Source organism: Anolis sagrei, chromosome 3, assembly GCF_037176765.1.
Source record: "Anolis sagrei isolate rAnoSag1 chromosome 3, rAnoSag1.mat, whole genome shotgun sequence".
Lineage (NCBI taxonomy): Eukaryota > Metazoa > Chordata > Lepidosauria > Squamata > Dactyloidae > Anolis > Anolis sagrei.
Genome location: NC_090023.1, coordinates 90,214,478 through 90,237,604, shown reverse-complemented (window position 1 = coordinate 90,237,604; position 23,127 = coordinate 90,214,478). Strand labels below are relative to the sequence as shown.

General features: G+C 36.9%; 1 protein-coding gene and 1 long non-coding RNA gene across 6 annotated transcripts in view; one reads left to right on the top strand and one right to left on the bottom strand.

Annotated features, from left to right (window-relative positions):
• Positions 1–23,127, bottom strand: part of CTPS2 (CTP synthase 2) — an 80,479-nt gene that overhangs the window by 15,071 nt on the left and 42,281 nt on the right. For all 5 annotated transcript variants that reach the window (XM_060770023.2, XM_060770024.2, XM_067466792.1 and 2 more), the window contains 3 exons: positions 15,383–15,445; positions 14,587–14,630; positions 970–1,066 (listed from right to left, as the gene is read on the bottom strand). In XM_060770023.2, the coding sequence (XP_060626006.2) occupies positions 970–1,066; positions 14,587–14,630; positions 15,383–15,445 (204 nt within the window). The remainder of the gene's footprint in view (positions 1–969; positions 1,067–14,586; positions 14,631–15,382; positions 15,446–23,127) is intronic.
• LOC132771701 (uncharacterized) lies at positions 9,735–13,833 on the top strand. The gene is made up of 3 exons (XR_009631107.2): positions 9,735–9,805; positions 10,092–10,237; positions 13,512–13,833. It is a non-coding gene; the product is annotated as an uncharacterized lncRNA (long non-coding RNA).

Here is a 23,127-nt window from a genome sequence, read left to right as displayed (position 1 = left end):
GGCACTGGGATTAAACATGTGTTGTGGATTGCTTCTTTAACCTCACAGAGAAAAAAAGTAATCTTAAACCATTTAAAAATAATTGTAAAACATTTACAATTATTTAACAGTTTAACAGAGTAGAAGGATAGCAAACGTACATTTAAAGCAATACAGTTGAAAGCACTGCAAAGAGTTTAAAACAATTTTGCAACTCATGCAACTTTGGATAAAACAACTCAGAACCAAAATGTTTTGGTAAAGACAGGTAAGTTGGGCCGGAACCATTTAGAGCTTTATAGGCTAAAGTCAACACTTTGAATTGTGCTTGGTACCAGACTGGCAGCCAGTGGAGCTCACGTAAAAGAGGGGTTGTGTGCTCCCCTGTACATTTCATCTTTTAAAAGGATTGTTATTGTTTCAAATTGCCCTAACCTAATTTTATTGCATGCTGCCATGGGATTCTTTAATATAAGGCATTTTACAGAAACAATTATGATTATGATTATGTTTAGTTACACCCTGCTTTTTCTCTCCACAAGGAGACTCAAAGCAGCTTACATTAAAATCATGTCAATACAATTTAAAATCTACAAATATACAAAGATTAAATCAGGATTAAACATCAATTGTATTTTTAAAAAATCACAATTAAAATCCATAAAACCCCATAAAAACGTACTCAAAGCTAAAAACAACAGCACCCCCTGACTTGCACTTCAAAAACCTTCTTCTTTAAAAGCCTGCGTGAATAAACAAGTTTTAGAATACCAATGGAAGGACATCAGGGAGGAGGCCATTCTGGGAAAGAAAGCTGCAACCTTGGAAGGTCCCCATCAACCGAGTTTGTGATGTGTTTTGATGGAACATACTGAATTAAATTATACTCAAGGATAACAAATAGTACACATTTGAATATGACACACACACACACACATATATGTTTTTATGACTAAAGGAAGTACATTGGTCAAAGAGGTTACAACTTACTTAGGACAGAATCTTCTGTCTTAAAGATGGTTTTTCTTTTCCCTAGTCTCATTGTTCCTCCCATATCTCCAGGATTGTGTTCAGGCATATCAATGACCTTAAGAAAGAATCATATTTACTTTTATTTGCATTATTTATATTTTAGACAAAAATATTGATACCAAGACCAAGTCTCACGTGTCTCTAGAAAAGCAATATTGCGTGTGATATGAGGATACTACATGGATATTCTACAGAGAATGCTATATGGAAATCAAAGTATTGAGAATCATAGAAGTCCCAATTTTAGTTGTATCTTTTACTTTTATTGCAAACAACTGGTTCTTAATCTAAAGTGAAATTGCAGTGCCAAATACATTAACCATGCTAATCTTTTGAATTTTGGGAAACGATCACAAGAAATAACTGCAATGATTACTTCAAAGTTAAACACTTTGCAACTCAATCCTACAGGCTTATGCAGAAGCTCAGTGAGACTTGAATATAAGTAAATATAAGATTTGAAATCCCACAAGTGGAGGAGCAAAGGATAAAAAAAAAGATATGAAAAGGAATAAAAGATGGCTATGCTGCCAAATAGTTTGAGTGAGAACTTTTCCCATAATATTGGTGAATATTACATCTTCGATACCATATTCAAAGAGATGGACAAAAATAATGATAAAGATGTATGTCTGGAAGAGTTTGAAGCTGTTATGCCAAAATAAGAGTGAAAACTCTCGGCCCTTTAAGATTACTAGGAAGAAAATAAAACGGACCCATAAAGAAAAGAAATCCTGAGAGCAACAGACAAATTTGTTGCTGAGATGTAAGATCATGATTGTGACAATAAAAACATCTCAGTAAATGTACCTAGTGTTATTCTCTGAGCTATCCTCATATCACGGGAAAGTACTGCATGTTTCTTTCACTAGACCAATTCAAACAAATGGCAGATGTACAAGAACACAGCACTCACTACACCCCTAGAAGCAATACCTACTAAGCTAAATGGAATAATTTGCTCCATATATGTAACGGCAGAAAAGAGAGATGGAGTATTGAAAGAAAAACCAACACTCTGTAGCTTTCATTTTAGGTTATATACCTATTACCAAACAGCAGTAAAAACAGTTAATGGAAACTAAAGCATTACATGTGTGAGTCTACCTTCACATCTCACCTGAACTGAATAATAGTAAAATCACTCAGCTTTGCAATTTGGGGGGCGGGGAACAACACTTATTAGGTTGTTTTTTCTTTTTCTTTCACTCCACTCTTTTTATTCCTCAGCTTTCTTTCCCACCATCCCAGTGCTTTTTTAGCCTTTCCCTCTTCTCACTTTCCTCATCATTTATCAGGTAGCAAGACTAATGCCTCCTTCCTTTCAATAGTTGGAAGTGTAAAGCAGTTGCAAAAAGGCAATGGCAAAATCCCTCTGAACAAATATTGCCAAGAAAACCTCATGATAGGTCTGCCTGACAGTCACCATAAGTCAGAAACAACTTAAGGGCCTAAAATAACAACTAAGAAAATGATATTACAAAGAACTGCCTAGATGCCTCTGGGGAAATTAAAAATACCTTGTTTAATTATTGCTTTAGCTCTAGGGAGGGTCGGGGTTACAATTCTACCTATTAATAGATTGTAGTGCTACAAGCTATACAAGCATTGTAATTAATGGATTCCTTTTTAAAACAAAGTAACTCCAAGATGTACACTCCTAGGGATGCCTTAGAAAACGTGCCAAATTTCTAGGCTTCGTGGTCATGGAGCTATGGTGCGCACCCAGGACAAATACACTTGTACTGAAAAATATTGACTTCTTGACAGGCAGTTTTTGCTATTCTTGAAACTTTTTGCAATTCTTGAAATTTCAAACATATTACATTATGTTAAGGGCACTGTGTTCACTTGAATTCTGCTCATAACATGCTCCTTATAGTCATCTGCTTTAAGAAGCAATCTATTGTCATCCTTCACTGTCTTGTAAGTGCATTCAATAATATCTACTCATCACTTTTAACACCACCCAGCTCCTACAGTCTTCTTTTGTCACTCTGTCCCTCCACCTTTTCCCTGTCACCACACCCAAAATCATTTCTTCGTTCTTGCTCCTGTAAACGCCCGATCCCTGTGTCAGCATACTTCTGTACTGATGTTACCGGGTGTGAGACTATCCTCATCCAGTTGAAATGTGTCATATACTTATGGTTACCAAACCAAAGGCTAACCCTGTGTTTATTGCTACACACAACATTGCTTCTCATGCTTCCAACCTCAGCACACTGATAAAATACTGCATAAATGAAATGCTAACTCCAAATCAATTAGAATCTCAAGCAACTAATTACACAGTGCAATTAGGTTTTCACTTGACATTAAGTCTAGTTGTGTCTGACTCTGGGGGGTGGTGCTTGTTTCCATTTCTAAGCCGAAGAACAGGAGTTGTCCGTACACACCTCCAAGGTCATGTGGCCAGCATGCCTGCATGGAGCGCAGTTACTTTCCTGCTGGAGGGGTTTCTATTTATCTACTCACATTTGCATGTTTTTGAACTGCTAGGTTCGCAGAAGTAGGGGCTAATAGTGAGAACTCACCCCACTCTCTGGATTCAAACCACTGACCTTTTGGTCAGCACATTCAGCAGCTCAGCAGTTTAACCCGCTGCACCACCAGGGGCTCCAGTGCAATTATTTACCTTAAGTTCAGATTTTCATTGGATCTACAACAGCAATTCATCACAGATATGCAAAATTAGAATTGATAGTACAGGTTGTGCATAACTTATATGCAATAGCATGATCTTTGCTTTTTGATGGTTCAATGTAAATGAAGTTTGCTTCATGAACAAAATTATAAATTAAATTAAATTAAAATGTTGTGCATAAAATTATCTTCAGGCCATGTGTACAATGTGTGTATGAAACAAGCAAATTTCATTTTAAGGCTTAGGTCCTATATCTAAGATAGCTCATTATATATATATGCAAAGAATCCAAAACCATAAATACTAAATCCAAAATCCATAAAATTTCTTCTACCAAGCATTTAAAATAAGAAATACTCAGGGTGCTTCCAGACAGCAAGAAAATCTGGATTTTAAATTGGGATTAAAAAAATCCCAGGGCTTGACTGCAGGTCCCTTGTTTGTCGTGGGACTGGGTCCCCCGTTGTCCTCACAGGCTTCCTCTGTATCAGAACAATATGGAGGGCAGAAGGGGGACATCAGGTGGAAGGGTTTAAAAAAAAAACTTCCGCCAGATTTCTTTCTTCCTCCAATAGTTTATTCAATGTCTATTTAATATTATAAAGTTTAAAATAAAGAGTTTCAGAGAGATCTAATTGTTCTCTGTTCGTGCTTCCTTTCAAGCAGTTGTGTGTCTGTTTCGCAGCCTAATCAGCAGACCAGCTCTTTCGGGCTTTTTAAAAGCAGATGTGTGCATGTTTTCTAAGGCAGGTTAGTGTGTGGGCATAGATGACTACTAGACGAATTACATTTACAGGGAAGCAATTTGTCTTTCTTCTTGCCACTTTGGTGGCAAGGGAGAGGGAGGAACAAGAAAGAGTTCAGTGGAGCACACTTTGAGAACTGCTTTCATCTAACACATATAATTCATTCTGAAATTTGAACTGAAAAGTTTCAAATCAAAATATAAACATTTTGTAAAAATAAATCCACAATAATTAGTGTCCTGGTATCAATTAATATGAGAGGCTGACAAACAGTCAATTTCATTCTAGGATATAATTATTTGCTGACTGAGGGGATGCACCTGACAATCAATTAATTATACTGATCCAGGCACCTTAAGATTCCAATACAAGCTGTTACTGATATATAACATGTGTATTACTCACTGATCTTCTGCATGTTAATAACTTAACTATCTGCTAATAGATCTTCTGAATGTTGAGAAGCAAACACACCTTCATTATACATCATGACATACATCAAAATTGAAACTACTGGGAGTGGTGCTTATGAACAGAAGTATACGAAGCTTTATTTTGATATTGGTCAATGCTGACTATGTAAGTCAGGCAATCTGTCCCAACTACTAAATTATTTTAGGTGAGTAATGTATGAAACCCACATATTCTATATACAGTTGTCCCTCCATACTTGTGGTTTGGACTTTTGCAGATCTGATTATTTACAGATCTAATTACAGACGTTCTCTCTTCAAATCTCTGGGTTTTTCAATGTATCTCTTTAGTTAACTCCCTCCAGTCATGCTGGAGAGAATACCTCTCTAGGTCCTCCAATATGATTCTATGGTCAGCTTGCAGTAGAAGTTGATCACAGAGTCATGTTGTAAGACCTTGATATTCCTAGATATATGTTCTGAAATAGCAATGTCTTTATTTGCAGAACATGGAGGACTCACAGTACTGGCAGTACAGTACAGTCCTCAAGTTATAAACACCTGACTTACAAAGAACGCCTAGTTAAGAACATGGGTGAGACAACAGAAAGTAAGAGAAATCTATCCCTGGGAAGTGAAATTCACTCCTGAAAGAGTTATCATGGGAAAAAGGTCTCTGAACTTGAAGCCTTATCATCAATGCTTGTTTCCACAACAAGCCAAATTTTTCAAATTCCAATTATCACAGGGACAGAAAGTGAGGTGAAATCTTCTGAACAGGGGCACAGACAACAATCAAACACCACAGAAGTGTCAACCTTTCCCTATGCTATCCAAAGCTATGCTATCTGGAGTTACACTTAAAATGTATCGGTTCTGATTTACAAACAAATTCAGCTTCAAAGCACGCATACAGAACCTATCTTGTTTGTAACTTGGGGACTGCCTGTACTACCAAGTGGTACGTCTGTTGTACAGGTAGACTTGAAGGAAGCCATAGTCCTGTACTTCATGCATCTAAAATAAATCTGCTAGATATAAAGGTGGCACAAAACTTATCTGCTCATAGAGACAAACACAGCCTACCCTTTGAAAAATGATGGTGGGAGTCTTAAATATTACAGTATATTCATTCAATAAAAAATGCTGGTGCTGTGTAAAAAACAGAATTGCAATCACTAATAATAATAATAATAATAATAATAATAATAACAACAACAATCATCATCATCTTTATTTATATCCCACCACCATCTCCCCAAAGGGGACTCAGGATGGCTAACATGAGGCCAAGCCCAAAAATACAACACAACAAAATAAAATACAAAGCAACGAAAAATTACATCACAATATGATACATAAAGTAACAAAATAAAACAGTTGCAAAATAATATACTGAAGAAATAGAATATAATGGGTGGGTCAAAAGCTCAAGATAAAAATGTTAAAACCCTGGATGAGATAGTAGTGGAAAAATGTATTTGTGAGGGAGGAGCTCATAAAGGAGGAACAGCGGGGTTAGGCCTTTGTTAAGGATGGGGGGGGGATGCATTATCAGGACAACACTATAGATGGAACACTACAATTTGCTATCATTAATATCATGTTCTTTGGGTATGGATCTTGCTAATTTGATTTTCAGATTTATTTAAAGAACACCTGTAATAAATATTTACAGAGATCACATAAATATACAATATTTCACATGAAATATTACAACTACAACACTACATCCAAAATGTGCCTATTTAAACTATTTAAACACTCTGCTTAAACGAATTAGAAAAATAGTAAAAGCACAGATTCTAAACACTTAGGATACTGCCATTCTTCATTGCTATTGCCAATTAAATATACAAAAATAGATTCTGTTGAATCAAAACAATGAGGATTTCTGCAAAACAATTCAGAATTTAGCATGCTGTCAGCAATTCCTCAGTAAATACTTACAGAATACTTAATAATTTCTTCATTTTCATAGGACATGCAGTACAGGTTCTTTTTTTACAGGCAACTAAGAAATCTTGGCTAACAACTGCACTGCACATTTGTGAATACAAAGATCAATACAGACACACTGAGATACGCATCAAAGTCTAACAGCCTTTAAAAACAAGAAGTAAAACATTCTCATATTTATTAGCAAAAGTGAAAGAATATGATGATTTTTTTTAAAGGCAGAAGAGATTAATAATAATTTCAGAATGAAATATTGTAAAGATGCCAAAATTCCATGTTCACTCTATACGCCCTATGAGAAATGTGTGGGTGTTTAGATGTAAAGATTAAAATGGAATAAAATATTGAAGCTATCTTAATAATAAATCAGTGGAAGGCAGCCTATAATACAACAGTAGTATTGTTCCTCACAGTGAAAATGAAGAAGATGCTATTTTGCGGTTTTAGAACACTATCATTCACAAAGTGCTTGTAGTCCAATAATCTACTTCTTACATCAGTTAAGAAGAGCAGTAATAGAGACAGTAATTGAAATAACTCTGCTCCTTCTCTCTTCTGTTCTATTTGTCTTGTATAAACAGTCATTTATAACTTCATGTGGCACTAGATTAATCTATAACCCAGATCTCAACAATCCTGCTATCTACATACAGGAATAGGGGGAGAAATAATAAATTCCAAGAAGATGCTAGGAACCAATTAACCCATCTTTGTTGAGGATTCCTTTTAACTTGGAAGAGCCGGGCATAAGGCAATAGAATGAGGGCTACTTGAACCCGAGGCTCTCTCTCTCTTTTTTGATATTGGGAACAAAAACACATGATCAGAATGTAAGATATTGAACTCAAGAAGGCATTTCAGCGATCTGAACTTGGATTTGAAGTCCAATATACTAAGCAGAGTATATGAACCAAAGCAGTCCAGCTTTCTTTAAAAATTATTACAGAAACTCATAATATATCTTATACATTTCTGCAGGGAGGAATCATCATTACTCTACATGGGGCTGCCTTTGAAAATGGCTCGGAAAATGCAACTGGTGCAAAGACAGACAGCCAGGCTACTAACTGGAGCTAGCTATAGGGAGTACACGATGCCCCTATTAAAGCAGCTCCATTGGCTGCAAATAAGTTTCTGGTCCTAATTCAAAGTGCAGGCTATCACCTATAAAGCCCTAAATGGCTCGGGTCCTGCCTATTTTCATGACCACATCTCCCCCTATGAATTGGTGTGGGCTCTAAGATCTGCTGGGTAAGTTCTCTTCTCAGTCCTGCTACCGTCACAAGAGCAGTTGGTGGGGTCGAGGGAGAGGCCTTCTTGGTGGTGGCCCTCCCTTGGGTTTGGAACACCCTCTCCAGGGAGATTACACAGGCCCCACACTGTCTTCCTTTCATAGGGATTTGAAGACGTGGCTTTTTAAACAAGCTTTTGAGAATCCTTAGTCTAGTTATTGTGCGCAGTAGTCATACATCCTTGCACTTTGTCCTATGCCCTCTCGCCATTGTTGCAGCTTGCACTTATTCCATTCCTATTGTTTATAGCTTGGCCATGTTTACAGCAGCTTACCACCATTGGTTGATGACCTCAGTTTTACTGAATCTGAGTTGATGTATGTATATGTATACGCGTATGTGTTGTATTTTATTGTAAGCCGCCCCGAGTCCCTTCAGGGAGATGGTGGCGGGATATAAGAATAAAGTTATCATCATCATCATCATCATCATCATCATCATCATCATCATCATCATCTTACCAACATCCAATACCTTGTCATCAATTAGTTTCATACACTTTTACGATGTTATATTTCACCGTTTTCAGTTGTTTTAATTAGATTGTTTATATTACATGTTATTATGTTTTTAACTATGTTATGTTTTAACTGTGTTTTAGATGGTAAATTTTGCTGTATGTTGGGCTTGGTCCCCATGTAAGCCAACCGAATCCCTTTAGGGCTATGGTGGCAGGGTATGAAAATAAAGATACCATTATTATTATCAATGTATCTGCGGTATGAAAGCATATTTCAGCCTCTTCCTTTGCTAAATGGCATTGAGTCTATTCATGTAAGACAAAAAAATAGTCTCAACTGAGGTGATAATTCTAGTAATTTTTCTTTGTAGTCCAGTACATCAAGACAGGATAAAGGAAAACATAAAATGACATAATGATGTAGAACATCAGGGAGTGATTGAAATGAATATTACAAAAAAGAAAATAAATATTAAAATGGCTAAATACATAATGACAATATTTACTGCAAGTCTGAATTACTGATGCAATTAGCATGACATAGACATAGACCAAGTTCGACAATTCATCTCTATAATCTTAAAAATTTAAAACAGTGTCACAACAATCCTGAATGAAGAGAGATTTCATTTAAGAAGGAGAAATGCATCTCTAAAGGGACATGCCTAAAATGACATAGAATCACTTTCCCTGTTGCTAGATCAAAGCAGTGTTTTATATTCATCTTGTTATTTCCTGGCTGGGATATTAATACACCCTTCTAGTATGACCCTTCAGTAATTCTTGTAAAGGCAGACACATCCAAGAAATCCCAAAGATACATCTTGGGCTCTAATCACTTCCAGGATTGAAACTATGCAATGTAAAAATGTATGGGGTTGCTGCTGACCTTCAGATTACAAGTGGTGGAGAATACTATGGAAATCTTGAAACATTGTCTGCCTAATAACCAAAAAATTGACACACTATAAGCAGTTGTAAAAAAAAATTCCAACAATAACTTTCTAGATAACCCTTTCCATAAAATAACTATCAGAAAGAAAAGCAAACACATTCAATCATATATAAAGGCACGAGAACAGTAGTGCAATAAATACATACTTTTTGAGACATAAGATTAATGTATGAACATGTCTAACGAACTGTCAGCAAGTGGTTTAACAAGAAAACACATTTCATAATCAGGGTGGAGCAGAAGAAAGTAAAACTTATAAAGGATGTTCCAATCTAGATCTTCTCACAGTACATCGGTAAAGTCTCTAGGTTCAGAGCATCAGGTAAATATGATTCAAAAACTGTATGTCTCTTTCTTTTATGAATGTACTATTTCATGATGCAAATTCTATACCTTCTTACATAGGAATAAACTCATTATATTCAATGAGATTTGACACCTGAAAATACATGCCTAGGATTGCACTGTAAGAATCAATGTATATGTTGCATAGCCATATATAGAAAATATTTTTGTAGCAGGTTAACACAACATTTTGGAGTAAAGAAGATACGATATCAAATAAATCACTTTATCATAACTTCTGTCCATTTATTTACAATTTACAGCTTTTTAATATTAAAAAATGGAAAACTTTGCTACCGATAAACTTCTCCAGATCTTCACTCAATATGCTATGAAAGAAGGTAGTTCGACATTGCTATCAACTGTAGGACTTGAAAATCTGATTAAGGATAACTTCACAAACTTTTTGGTAAGTCTTTCCAAAATCGTGTTGTCAGATAAATACAGTACACATCACTGTTGTCTTTCTCATTCTGCAAACCTTTTCAGGAGCTCTTAAGAATTTAAAACCTGGTTGGGTTGCAAAAGGGAAAGATGGAAGTAGAGATAAATGTGTGAGCAATCCAGAAAGACTGAAAGCTCACAGTTTATTTTAATATATGAATAGGAGGTACAAGGGTTCACTGAAACAAATAGATTTTTGATTTAGCATATGGATTTCCTAACATTTACAGAAACAGCAGCTTTCTATGATGAAAAAAGCACTACATAAAGCAAAAAAAAAAAAACCCTCTGAGGATGCCTGCCATAGATGCAGGCAAAATGTCAGGAGAGAATGCTTCTGGAACATGGCCTTACAGCCCGAAAAACTTACAACAACCCAGTGATTCCGGCCATGAAAGCCTTTGACAATGCAAAATAATGTAACTGAAAGGAAAGCATGTTGAATGACTAGTAAAAAAAACCTAACAAAAAATCTAGTGAAGCTGATGCCTGAATATTTGCATTTACATTATTTCAAGGCAAGACAAGAGCATGATAGAAGGCTTTCATGGCTGGAATCACTGGGTTGTTGTAGGTTTTTTTCGGGCTAAATGGTCATGTTCTAGAGGCGCTCTCCTAGAGGAGAGAGTGCCTCTAGAACATGGCCATACAGCCCGAAAAAACCTACAACAACCCAGACAAGAGCATGTTCACAGTTTAAAATATGTAAATGTATTGCTCTATAGTGTCAGGAACCTATTTCATTTAGCCATATGTTCAAAAAGGAAACGGTCATTTCCCCCAGTTTCTTCACAGACACTCATTTGATAGTCTCTATATCTGTTTAGCTACAATGTTTTGGTGCTGTAGTCATACATATCTAGAGTAATATAAAACTATGAACATAAAACAGTATGGATGGGGGGAAACCGGAAATAACAACAAACTATTTTGACAAGAAAACATGTTTCTAATTGGATTTAAGAGATCCTAATATAATTTCAGCTACAAAAGAAACTCTGTGGGGAGGAATATAGGGATACAGAACATTCTGTCTTCAGTGGTAGCTCCTTGTTTACTGAATTGCTTATCAAGCATTGTTAGACTATATCATTTTTAGGTGGCCAGTTTATTCCAACTGGCTTTTAATGTATTTGAAGTATCTCCTTCTTCTGATGATATAGCTTAAAACTGCAAACTGAAATGTGGTTTATCAATGCTTTTTTATAAATACTGTCTTGAAATGTGATTTAGCGATGTCTTTATGGATATTAATACTAAGACAAATTTTGAACTTTAAAGCTCAAATGACTAAGAACTATAGTATTGTTCCAGGAACCACTTAGCCTAAAGAACACATTGGACGTTCCTACAAAAGAAATCCCTGAAATATTTCTACAAAGATATATGTTGGGTACAGAGATGAAAGGCTTGTTATATGTGGGCTATATTTCAAAGGAAGGAACTGGCAAAACCTCTTCTGAGTCTTTCTTGCCTAAGAAAGCCCTGTGAAACTAATTGAATCTTCATAACCTGAAAGCACACACCTCCACCCACACCAAAGGATGAAGAAGTCACGGTTGCTTTTCTAAAAAAAAATCCTTGTCTCTTTTCATTGAGGCCATTCCATTAGGTAAAAACAAAATACAGTCTGATTTCCATTCTTTTAAAAACCATGCACAATCGGCAGTCTTAAAAAGAAGCCAAAAGAATACTGTCTTTACTTCCTAATTCGAAACTATTTCAAAACTAGGCTCAGTACGAAGAGTCCACGATAAACACTTGTAAATCTTTAAATTATACAATTGATGGAATCTTTAAACCATACAAAGATGAAGATGCTTACCCCAAAATATCTTATACAGAGACACAACTACAGGTTCATAACAAAGTTTATTCATGTTCCAATGACATCATTTGATTGAAATATGTTCTGAAATTTTTGAAAAAAACTATTGACTTCCCAGGGAAAGCAGAATGGTCCCCTCCCTGTTACCGTATCCTTCTAGAGGCAGGGTTTTAGCTAAGAATAGATTTTTACTTGGTTTTAAGGGTTTTAACTGAATTTTTTTATACTGTGCATGTTTAATTCATTTTAATGTTTGTATATTTTTAAGTTCGTACTGTATTGTATTGGTTTTATTGGGAACCACTTTGAGCCTCTTTTATACATAGAAAAAGCAGGATAGTAATAATAGTAGTAGTACCGTATATACTCGAATATAAGCTGAGTTTTTCAGCCTTTTTTTCAGGCTGAAAAACCTCCCCTCGGCTTATATTCGGGTCAGGGAACGACGTAGGAGGAGAGAAAGGCAAGCCTTCTTCGGCAGCCTCGGCGGCGGCAGAGAATAAGAAAGCCCCTGCGGCAGGCTTTTCCGCAGGCTTGCTCTCCTTCTTCCTGGTCCCATACGCAGTGGCGGGGGCAGCGGCGGGAGAAAGCAGAAAAGCCACGCATGAGGTGAGGGGGGAGGGGAAAGTGCTCACCACTCCCCTTCCTCTCTTGCCACGCACGCATCTTCTTCCTTGGCGGGAGGCCGCAGGAAAGCCGTGCATGGGGCGAGGGGCAAGTGCACGCCACTCCCCTTCCTCTCTTGCCGCATGCGCACCTTTTTCGGCGGCGGAGGCAGGAAAGACACGTGAGGAAGAAGAGAAAGGTGCACGCCTTTCTTTCCTCCCATGCCCTGTGCGCGCCTTTACCGCCGCTGCCAAGGAAGACGCAGCGGCAGTAAAGGCACGCACAGGGCATGGGAGGAGAGAAAGGCGCGCACCTTTCCTTTTTCCCTCGCCTCTGCCACCGAAAAAGGTGTGCGCGAGGCAAGAGAGGAAGGGGAGTGGCGTGCACTTGCCCCTCCCCCCTCGCCCCATGCACGGCTTTCCTGCATCCTCCCACCGCTGCCCCCTCCAACGTGGCAGCGCATGGGACCAGGAAGGAAAGCAAGCCTGTGGAAAAGCCTGCCGAAGGGGCTTCTTTCTCCTCTGCCGCCGCTGAGAAAAGTGAGGGGGGAGGGAATGACAGAAAGACTGGGTGGTCATCTGTCAAACTGACCAGTAGCGGCTGCTTTGTTCACCCTTGGCTTCTACTCGAGTCAATAAGATTTCCCAGTTTTTTGTGGCAAAATTAGGTGCCTCGGCTTATATTCGGGTCGGCTTATATTCGGGTATATACGGTAATAATAATAATAATAATAATAATAATAATAATAATAATAATTTGTTTTGTCTTTCCTTATTTCCTTCTCCTGACCAAAACCCCAATACAGGGTTCAATGTCTTTCAATGACATTAAGAAACATGCAGACATAGATAAAAATGGAAACATCAACTTCAATGATTTTAAGGCACTGATAACCAAGCTTTGTAGTATGGGTGGATTATCTGCTTTGACTGGACTTGCTGGATTTGGATCCTAAACCATCTTACAAAAGGAAGGAAGATAAAGACGACATGTGAGATCCCCAAACCACCCTCTTATGGACTCTGAAAATGGTTGCATTTTTACGAAGAATCTCTTTAATATGAAACTAAATCATTGTTGAAAAGATGGGTGTCACCAAATAAATATCTATTTTCAATTAAAATAAATTAATATATGTTGACTGGTAAAATGAATCACCGTTCTTTTAAGTAATTTAAAGGTGGATCAAAATATTCACATATTTATGTACATTCATCTTCTTGGAAGAATGTACAAAGGAGATGTTTAAGCAGGTAATGGGCAGCTGAGGTTTAGTGCGGCATAGTAGCTACAGCTCTGATGTGTAAGCCAGGGGATGTCCCCAGTACAAACCCCATTTTAGTCAGATGAAATCTTTCGCTTGAAATGCATATGTTCTTCATGTCTGTATGGACGTCTAAGCCCTCTAGTTGACATGCAGGCATGAAAAAGGACATCAGCATTCAACATGATCCCATAAATAGTAGTAATTATAACAATTCTCTGCATTAGTCAGACCTGGTATGAATACTAGGTTTCTGCTCAAACATGTTCAACAAAGCAGTATCTTCTAATTGTGTATAGTCTCTTAAGCCTGTGTCTTTTGCTCTAGAGTTACCACATAAACATTACAACTACCACATTAATACATTCAAATCATATGATGTTCTTACAGAGCAAGGACCTCTGCCTTTCCTAAAAAGTTTATGGTTGGTTCAACTATTTAATATCAGACCAGGCATACAAGAGATTAAATTGCCACTTGGAACAGATCCATTGACGATCATGGAACTTAAATTAGACATTAATTACTGGCTTGTTACATTAATTTCAAGGCTCTACTCTAAGTCTGGATCCAACCCCATATCTATCTATCTAGCTATCAGGAAATCAGTACTTACAACAGGATTCTTCGTATTTGAATCAAATTCAGTAGAATTTGCATCTGTGAAACATTTAAAATTGTAAATCAGTTGCATAGTTTATTCTGCATGTATTAGTTGTTTTGAGGTAAAGTAATAATTTATTATTTCATTACGGCATATACTCATGTAGAGTGGCAAAAGGCTTTTTTGAATACCTGAGCAGAAAAAATGATGGCAACAGTAGCTGACCCTCTTAGATGGCACTGGCACTTTTCTGTTTCTGAAGAATGACCCTCCACTTATCCACTGGTCATACTTAAATCCATAATTTTGGCTTCAAAACCTGCTCTTCAATCATACATGAGGTTGATTTATGCAAAAGTATATATGGTAAAAATGTGAATTCCTTTGAGAATCAGAATATTCTGACTACGCATATCTAAAAATAAACTCCTGTGGACACGAATATGGCTGACCTACATGACAATTAAGCCAGTTATGCTAAATATAATGGCTTTGATCTTTCTGGAAAAGGTCTTTGGCAGTGAAATGTTTGTGGAGGGATTCATATCACATTAAAATAATTTGCAGCTATTACAGTCAATAAATGGCATCAAGGCTTTGCTAGTTTCTAAGAAATCTATGCCTGCTTCATCAGAACATGAGTTAAAATCATGTTAATAGTTTCAGTGGCAGACATAGATGATGAAGGACAGCATTTACAGTAACGACACTAGATTCCTCAGCTGCTAGTGCCTAAACACATTTCATTTCATTTGCTCAGATTTCAACTTTAGTTTTAAATTATCCATTTTCACAGACGCAAACATACCTTGCCAGTTTAAACAATTCCTTGCAAACTCCACTACTGCCAGCTGCATTCCCAAACAAACTCCTAGAAGAAATTGAAAAGTATTTGAATACAACAGATCCAATTTCATATATTCTTTTTATTAAAATTTTTCAATGTGTACTACAAAGAAAGGAAAAAAAGGAAAACAGGAACAAGAAAAAGGGGGGAAAGGGGGGGGTGGAGTTATGGTTAGTAGATTAAACCATGACAAATATTAAATATGTCGCAAAAGAAGAGGGAAGGGGTTGAAGAAAAGGAAGAAAGGCAATTATTACTGTAGAAAGTTAATATCCTTATCACATTGGAAAACCTCCCAGTTTTTTTTCTTTTTTAATACATCTATTTCCTTATATCAATTACAAGGATTATATAAAATACCAAAAAATTCCATGTATCTTCTATAGTAAAGGAAGGAATGATGTTGTCTCCAAACATTAAGTCCAATAGCTGTATTTTCTTCCAGTATTATCTCATGATCTACTCTCTTCTTTCAGTTCCTCTTCATGAAAGGTTTAGTTGCATTATTATTATTATTATTATTATTATTATTATTATTATTATTAAGCACAGCTTTATATTTTAAGTAGAATTCAATAACTATCTATTAAATTGATCTCTAATAATTTTATTATATATATATATTATTTATTTTAAATCCTTTATATAAGAATTTCATATATTCTACATCATGATCCCAAGCACATTTACCTGTTTGTAGATCTAGTGACAAAAAAGTGAGATAAAAATTTAAAATAAAATATGGTACTGTTTCATTTGTGAGGTCACAAAGTCTGAAAAGATTGAACGAATAACAATCAAACTGTTTTATTATCCAGCCACAAAACAAACAAAGAATAGTCCATTTTCTGAGGGGGGGGGGGCAGGTTGAAGGAATTACACCATTTCCCATTTTTTATAAGTCTCTACGTCGGTAATTGAGGAATAAGTTACTTGCCAATCAACTCAGGAATCGTGGGCAAAACCCACACTTTAGAAGTGGCAAAATACCTCTGCCTCACATTTGAAGCTTGTATCATGTGAAGGGCACCATCGGTGGCAGTTCCTTAAGAAAAACCACCAGTTTCTTAAGAAAAACTGTGTAGAAATGCTTATTTAATTGTGTGTGATGAACTCATAAGACAAACAATACCCACATAGAAAAACCATATCAGCTTGACTTTCTGATGCAAACCAAGACTACAATTTCATGTATTCCTTCCTTGTGCCCAATGCCTAGATTTTCATTTCATTGCTCTCTTGCTTGATCTTGTAATTTTAACACATTACGTCCTTTATTCTCTCCTTGCCACCACACATTATGCATGTGACATTCACCCCTATCATCATTTCTACCAATACCGGACTCTGTTTTTCCTTTTATCTGTTCCACTGGTACATTTCCACTTATCTGATACATTGCAAGATAAGAAACAATCTGAAAATGTATTATTATGTTGTTTGGCATGAATAAAATACTGGTTAACACTGAAAAACAATACAAAAAATCCTGAAGGCCACAATTTGAAATTTGGGGTATATGCCTTTTTTTGATCATTTAAAAGCAGATACAAGTTTTAATAATCACTTCATGAGGACATTGCTATTGCGGTCTGAAATAGATCTGATACACTATGCCATTTTCTATTGCCATTGGTTTCAGGGACAAAGCAGATGTGGCATTACTGCTGTGATCAATCCTTGCCTACTTGTTTGTTCTTAACAGAAAACACAAGCAAAGAAGTGGTCCGAACTGGAAACACATCAGAGGGGGGAATTTTAAGTCCTTGTGTCTTCTCAATCCCATGCCATCATCCAAAAATAAGGCCTTCCCCCCACAACTGTTATTAAGTTCAGCAAAAACAAGCATGGTAGTTCCCATAGGTAGCGTCATATTTAATTCGGTGATGTCTTCTCATTTCCCCCAAATGTCAACACATTTCTCTCACTTGACATTTGGTATGTTACTTCTTCACCCACTCCCATGTAATATCTTGATCTCTTCTCACCACTCTGAGTATACACCTATTAGCTCTACAGTAATCCACTACTTTGTAACATTTTGGTACCCTATTGTGCATTTTAGATTAGAAATCCCATGCCACTTTCGGCAACGGTTTTTCTACATCTTCCCCTTTCCAGGCAGATGGCCATCCTGCCTCTGAATAATAAAATAATGAAATAATAAAGAAAACATGTTCCTGTTTGAAAGTGTTATTTCTTGTTTAATTGGGTAGTCTTTACTTTGAAAGTAGTAGTTCTACACCGGGAACTTTGTTTTTGCACCAAAAGCTTTGTTAAATGGGTGGATGACAATGTTACATTGGTGGACTGGATAGCAAAATGTGCTGTAACATGATGTCCCCACTGCAAAGATAAAGTTGTTTGCAGTTTAATAAACTTTCACCATGTTTTTATGATAGAACCAATTAGGAAATGACATTTATAACCTAGGAACAAAAATCATAATTTACTGAAACTCTGGCTGGCTACTGAAGGGTAAATCTCTCTGATGCTGAGCACTGCACTGCATTCTGGTAAATGTAATTTAGGGTAGGTCCTTTTGAATTCTCTAGCACAGGGCTCCTCCCTTCCAAACTATATTTCCCAGAGTACTGTGCTGTCCCCAGAAAATACTCCTCCCTCTTTTCCCCGCTCCTAATACTGAGACACCATTAATTTACAGAAGCATTAAGGCAGCTTTTGGCTTTGTTTCCTTGCACTGAATATGAAACTGAGTTTGGACGCCTCCCAAGATTAACAAAACTAAAACAAAAAAGTATGGGGTATGTTTTGATTCTTAAATTTTTGGCATGGGCCACGCCCATGTATCAGATATCACCTCATAAGTACGAATTTAACAAATTGTATCCGAATCACGAAGACTAACGAAAAAATGCACACCTCTAATAAAGACCATCACCTCCAGAAGTTATGAAAAAAGTGAATCTTTATATTACATTTATTTAAAATTGCTGTCACGGGCAACGCCTGGTTCCTGCTCACAGCATCCTACCCACGATGTTTCACATGGTTGTTTTTATGTGGTGTCAAAGTGCACTAATACATAAGTACATTTGAACAGTGCAGTAGGTTGTAGCACTTTTGAACAGAACTGTGTTTTGTAATGCACAAGTTAAGATGTGGACATTTAACCCAATCTTAAGATATACTACAGGTTTCTGAAAATAAATAGAAGATTAGCTTTCAGATTAATCCTGGGGAAAATATTCAGCAACTTTACTCAATTGCATATTTTACTATTTCATCAACTGCATTATTCTGTAATGTGTCACTATCTGTATTACGCAGGGAAATGGAAATGTGCTAATTTTAACATTTAAGTTTGTACTTTTCAAGATTGTATTATTTTCAATATTGTAGTCAATATTCTAGCAGTATGATGATTTTAAGAAGGTATCCTTAAAAACAAAAGACTGGAGCTTCTGGCAGAAAGAAATGATAACTTAAGAGATATCTGCATAACAAGCAACAAAAATGTCTAAATGTGGCCAACTGCTTGTCTCTTAGAAATAAAATTTCTGCACGCAACCAAAGTCACTGTTCCTAGGGGGTTTATTAAAAAAACTGATTTGCCTTAGGGCACAGTACAGATTCCATTCCAGAAGTTTTTTTGGAACCACACTACTGTTTAACAGCAAAGTATTTTTCTCAAATGCATCGCCTGGACCTAAGACTCAGGGACATTAAAATCCAAGGAGACAATTTGGCCAGCTATCACGAATCTTCAGAAACTGCAGGCTCATGTGCAGGTTATGGGTTTCTAAGACTTAGGTATAAAAACTTGATGTAATGTAAACCAAACCTTAATACTTAAGAACTGCTTCAATATATATTCTTAGAAGTTCTAAAACAATAGCAATTATTGGCCAAAAAAAAAACAAAACAAAACAAAAAAAAACAACCATATGAGATTTATTTATTTAGTACTCACTAAGCAGAGGCACTATGTATTTTGATTAAAAACAAATTATTATTAGCAAATGGAGAACTACCATCTGTCCAGTACATAAAACTAATAGGCATATTTTAAGAAAGAAACCATTTAAGCTCTAGAGCTCCAAAATGTTTACCCCCTTTACTCTGGCGCTTTTAACCACAGTGGGCATGTCTTTCATTAAACATTCCAAGTCATTTCCTCAGCTATGGTGGATAAAAATATTTAATTTGGATTTTAAAAGAAAGCTGAGATTTTACATTAGTTTAATACAGTTATTATTATTATTATATTATAACTTTATTTGTACCCCGCTAGCATCTCCCAAGGGATTTGATGCGGCTTACAATAGGCCGGAGCCCAACACAATACAACAACACAATACATAGCAAATAAAACAGTTAAAGCAGAAAAACAATAACAATAGCAATACAACAGGACATTATTAAAAACTGAACCGGCCGGAGTGGGGTACAGGGTTAAAAGTGCTGAAGTGTCGGAGGGATATGGGATTAAAATATAAGTGCAGTGTGCAGTGAAGGTGATCTTGACTCTACTAAAGTGCTTCTGGGCTTTAGTAGTGGGGTTCCTAATCTGAGAAGGCACGTTGGAACAGCCAAGTTTTCAGGTTCTTTCTGAAAACCGCCAAAGTAGGGGCCTATCTGAGATCTTTCGGGAGGGCATTCCAGAGGCGGGGAGCCACCACAGAGAAGGCCCTGTCCCGCGTCCCCACCAAACGCGCCTGCGACGCGGGCAGGATCACGAGCAGGGCCTCTCCTGATGACCGGAGTGAACGTGTGGGTTCGTAGACTGTAATGCAGTCACGCAGGTAGGGTGGTCCCAAACTGTTCAGGGCTTTGTAGGTAAGCACCTGCACCTTAAATTGGGCTCGGAAAATAAACGGCAGCCAATGGAGCTCCTTAAACAGGAGGGTTGACCTCTCTCTGTAATGGGCCCCCGTTAACATCCTGGCTGCTGCCCGTTGGACCAATTGGAATTTCCGAGCCGTTTTCAAGGGCAGCCCCACGTAGAGCGCATTGCAGTAATCCAGTCTGGAGGTAACTAAGGCATGGACCACCCCAGTCAGATCAGCCTTAGCGAAGTACGGGCGCAGCTGGCGCACAAGTCCCATAGGTTTGGTTTTGTCAACTTGTTGGAAATCAAATAGTTCCAAATTAGCCCTTTCAAAGTGATTTCAATGGGACTACAGTCACTTGAAATGATGTATTTCCTTGTAGCAGCTACACGAACCTTTCAAAGAACAATAAGAAGTGTTTTACTTTTCAACTGAATTAGGTCAGATAGTATGATGCTAATGTTTAAATGGCCTGAAATTACATGAGGATTGATGCAGCCATGGTAACAGTATAGGTTTGGATTGGGCAATTTGTAGATTTGGCATGTTTCTGAAAGAGAAAACAATGCTGGATATCACTAAAGGCTTCTCTTAGTCTCACTTTTTATTAGCACAATTTTCAGTCAGTGGCCTTTGGGGAGTCTGTCAGAAGAACATAAATGTGACTGAGTTCTTTACATGTTTTGGAGTGTCAGGAGCAAAGAAACTGTGTTTGAATCTTCAGAGAAAAAAGACCTTGGTTCAGAAGTCTTTTGTTCACAGACTCCATAAAGGAATTTTGCAGATGTATGAACCCACAATGGTAAGGCCAGTGTGTCTTTGAAGACGAAATATGGGACACAAGTTCAGAAGACAGCTTTTGAAAAATAGGTTGCCCACTTGCGGATGGCCCAGGGAAGAGCCTTTGAAGATAAGGCACCTGCAGCCTGAACCCTTGAAGACTTCCAATTAATATTATAAAACAAAGAAATGAAAACCCATTTCTGAAGCTGTCGGGTTGGCTGTGAAAAAAATTCAGAGAATAAACAAAAAGCATAATAATGATTCTAAAATGTAATGGTTATCTTTTATTTATTAGATTTCTTTAATAATAAAAGGGTAGATTTACTTATCTAAATTAGGGGATAACTAAGGTTAGTATAATTTTTTTAACTCTTTAGAATACATTTCTTCATTTACTCTAATGTTATTTGTTTTGTGCTTGTGTCTAAAATAAGAAGAGATATTTCTCTTATGCTTTTGTAGTGAAACAACAGCAATATTGTGCTTTTTTAACCATTTTTTTTACATGGAACGGAAATGGTTGATTATTCACTGCAATCAACCAGTCTCAATTACAGACAGTCCCTGAGTTAAAAACAATGGCTTACAAATGACTCATAGTTAAGAACGGGGGAGAGACCAGGGAAATTCACTCCTGGAAGAGTTATCATGGGTAAAAGATGTCTCCACTGAAGCTTTCCCATCAATCTTTGTTTCCACAACAAGCCAATTTTTTCAAAATCCAATTATCACAGGGTCTGAAAGTGAGATGAAATCTTCTGAACAGGGGCACAGACAGAAAAACAAACACCACAGGAATGTTCAGCCTTCCCTATGCTATCCAAAGTGTGTGTGTGTGTGTGTGTATGCATGTGTGTTTGTGTGTATAGACACACACGGCTGGAGTGACACTTAAAATGCACCTGTTCCTACTTACAAATAAATTCAACTTATGAACAAACCAACAGAACCTATCTTGCTTGTAACTTGGGGACTGCCTGTATTTTGATGTAGCTGGTATGGGTACTGATAATGCAGTCCACAGAACTGATGGTCAACTTTCAAAGTAAGCAACATAAGTAACATCACATGCTTCTCTGGACAGTGACAAGGACAAAAATGCATGACTTCTTGAGATTCTGAAAGATTTAAGATATGCATCTGGGAAAAATAGAAAAATTATCTAACAATAAATGCAGACAAACCTATAAAGGTTTAATGAAATCATCAGGGAATGTGAGATAGCCATATATAGTCAGCCAATGAAATTGTAAGAGAAAAATTCATGAGAAGTTGCGGCTCTACGTTGGGGTATTTCTGAAGAGGGAACTCACTTCTCACACACCTCCCCCCGTTTCTTTTCTTTCTCTTATCAATTTTCATTGGACTGGGATTTGCATATTGTCTTAAAATGAGAGCTGCACTTCACAAATATGTGAGGAAACTAGTTTGTCCTATCCATACCTATGAGGAAGTAATCATTCCTAAACTCAGTGCAACTTACTTGTGATAAAGCACAGAAAAAGTCTCTAAGTTGAAAATAGTGACAAATAAAACAGGCTGTGCAAGGATGGGGAGATAATATTCTTACCATGTTTCTGTGCCAAATAGGATTCTTGCAAAAAATGTGTAACATAATTTCAATGACAAAAAATACATATTCAGAGTAATTTAATACAGATTAATCATGTCCAAACTGTCAAAAGACTAAGTGCGCACATATATATCTTATATATATAAAAATACTCTGTGCATAATGAGTACCTTAAAAACAAAAGAACCAATGAACGAAATAACACCAAATTTGGCAACAAAACATCTCACAACACAAGGAGTGACCATCACTCAAAAAATTATGATTTTGTCATTTGAGAGTTGTAGTTGCTGGGATTTATAGTTCACCTATAATCAAAGAGTATTCTGAACTCCACCAACGATGGAGTTGAACCAAACTTGGCACACATGACTCCCCTGACCAACAGAAAACACTAGAAGGGTTTGGTGGGCATTGACCTTGAGTTTTGGAGCTGTAGTTCACCTACATCTAGAGAGCACTTTGGACTCAAACAATGATGGGTCTGGACCAAACTTGGCACAAATACTCAATATTATTATTATTATATTATTATAACTTTATTTGTACCCCGCTAG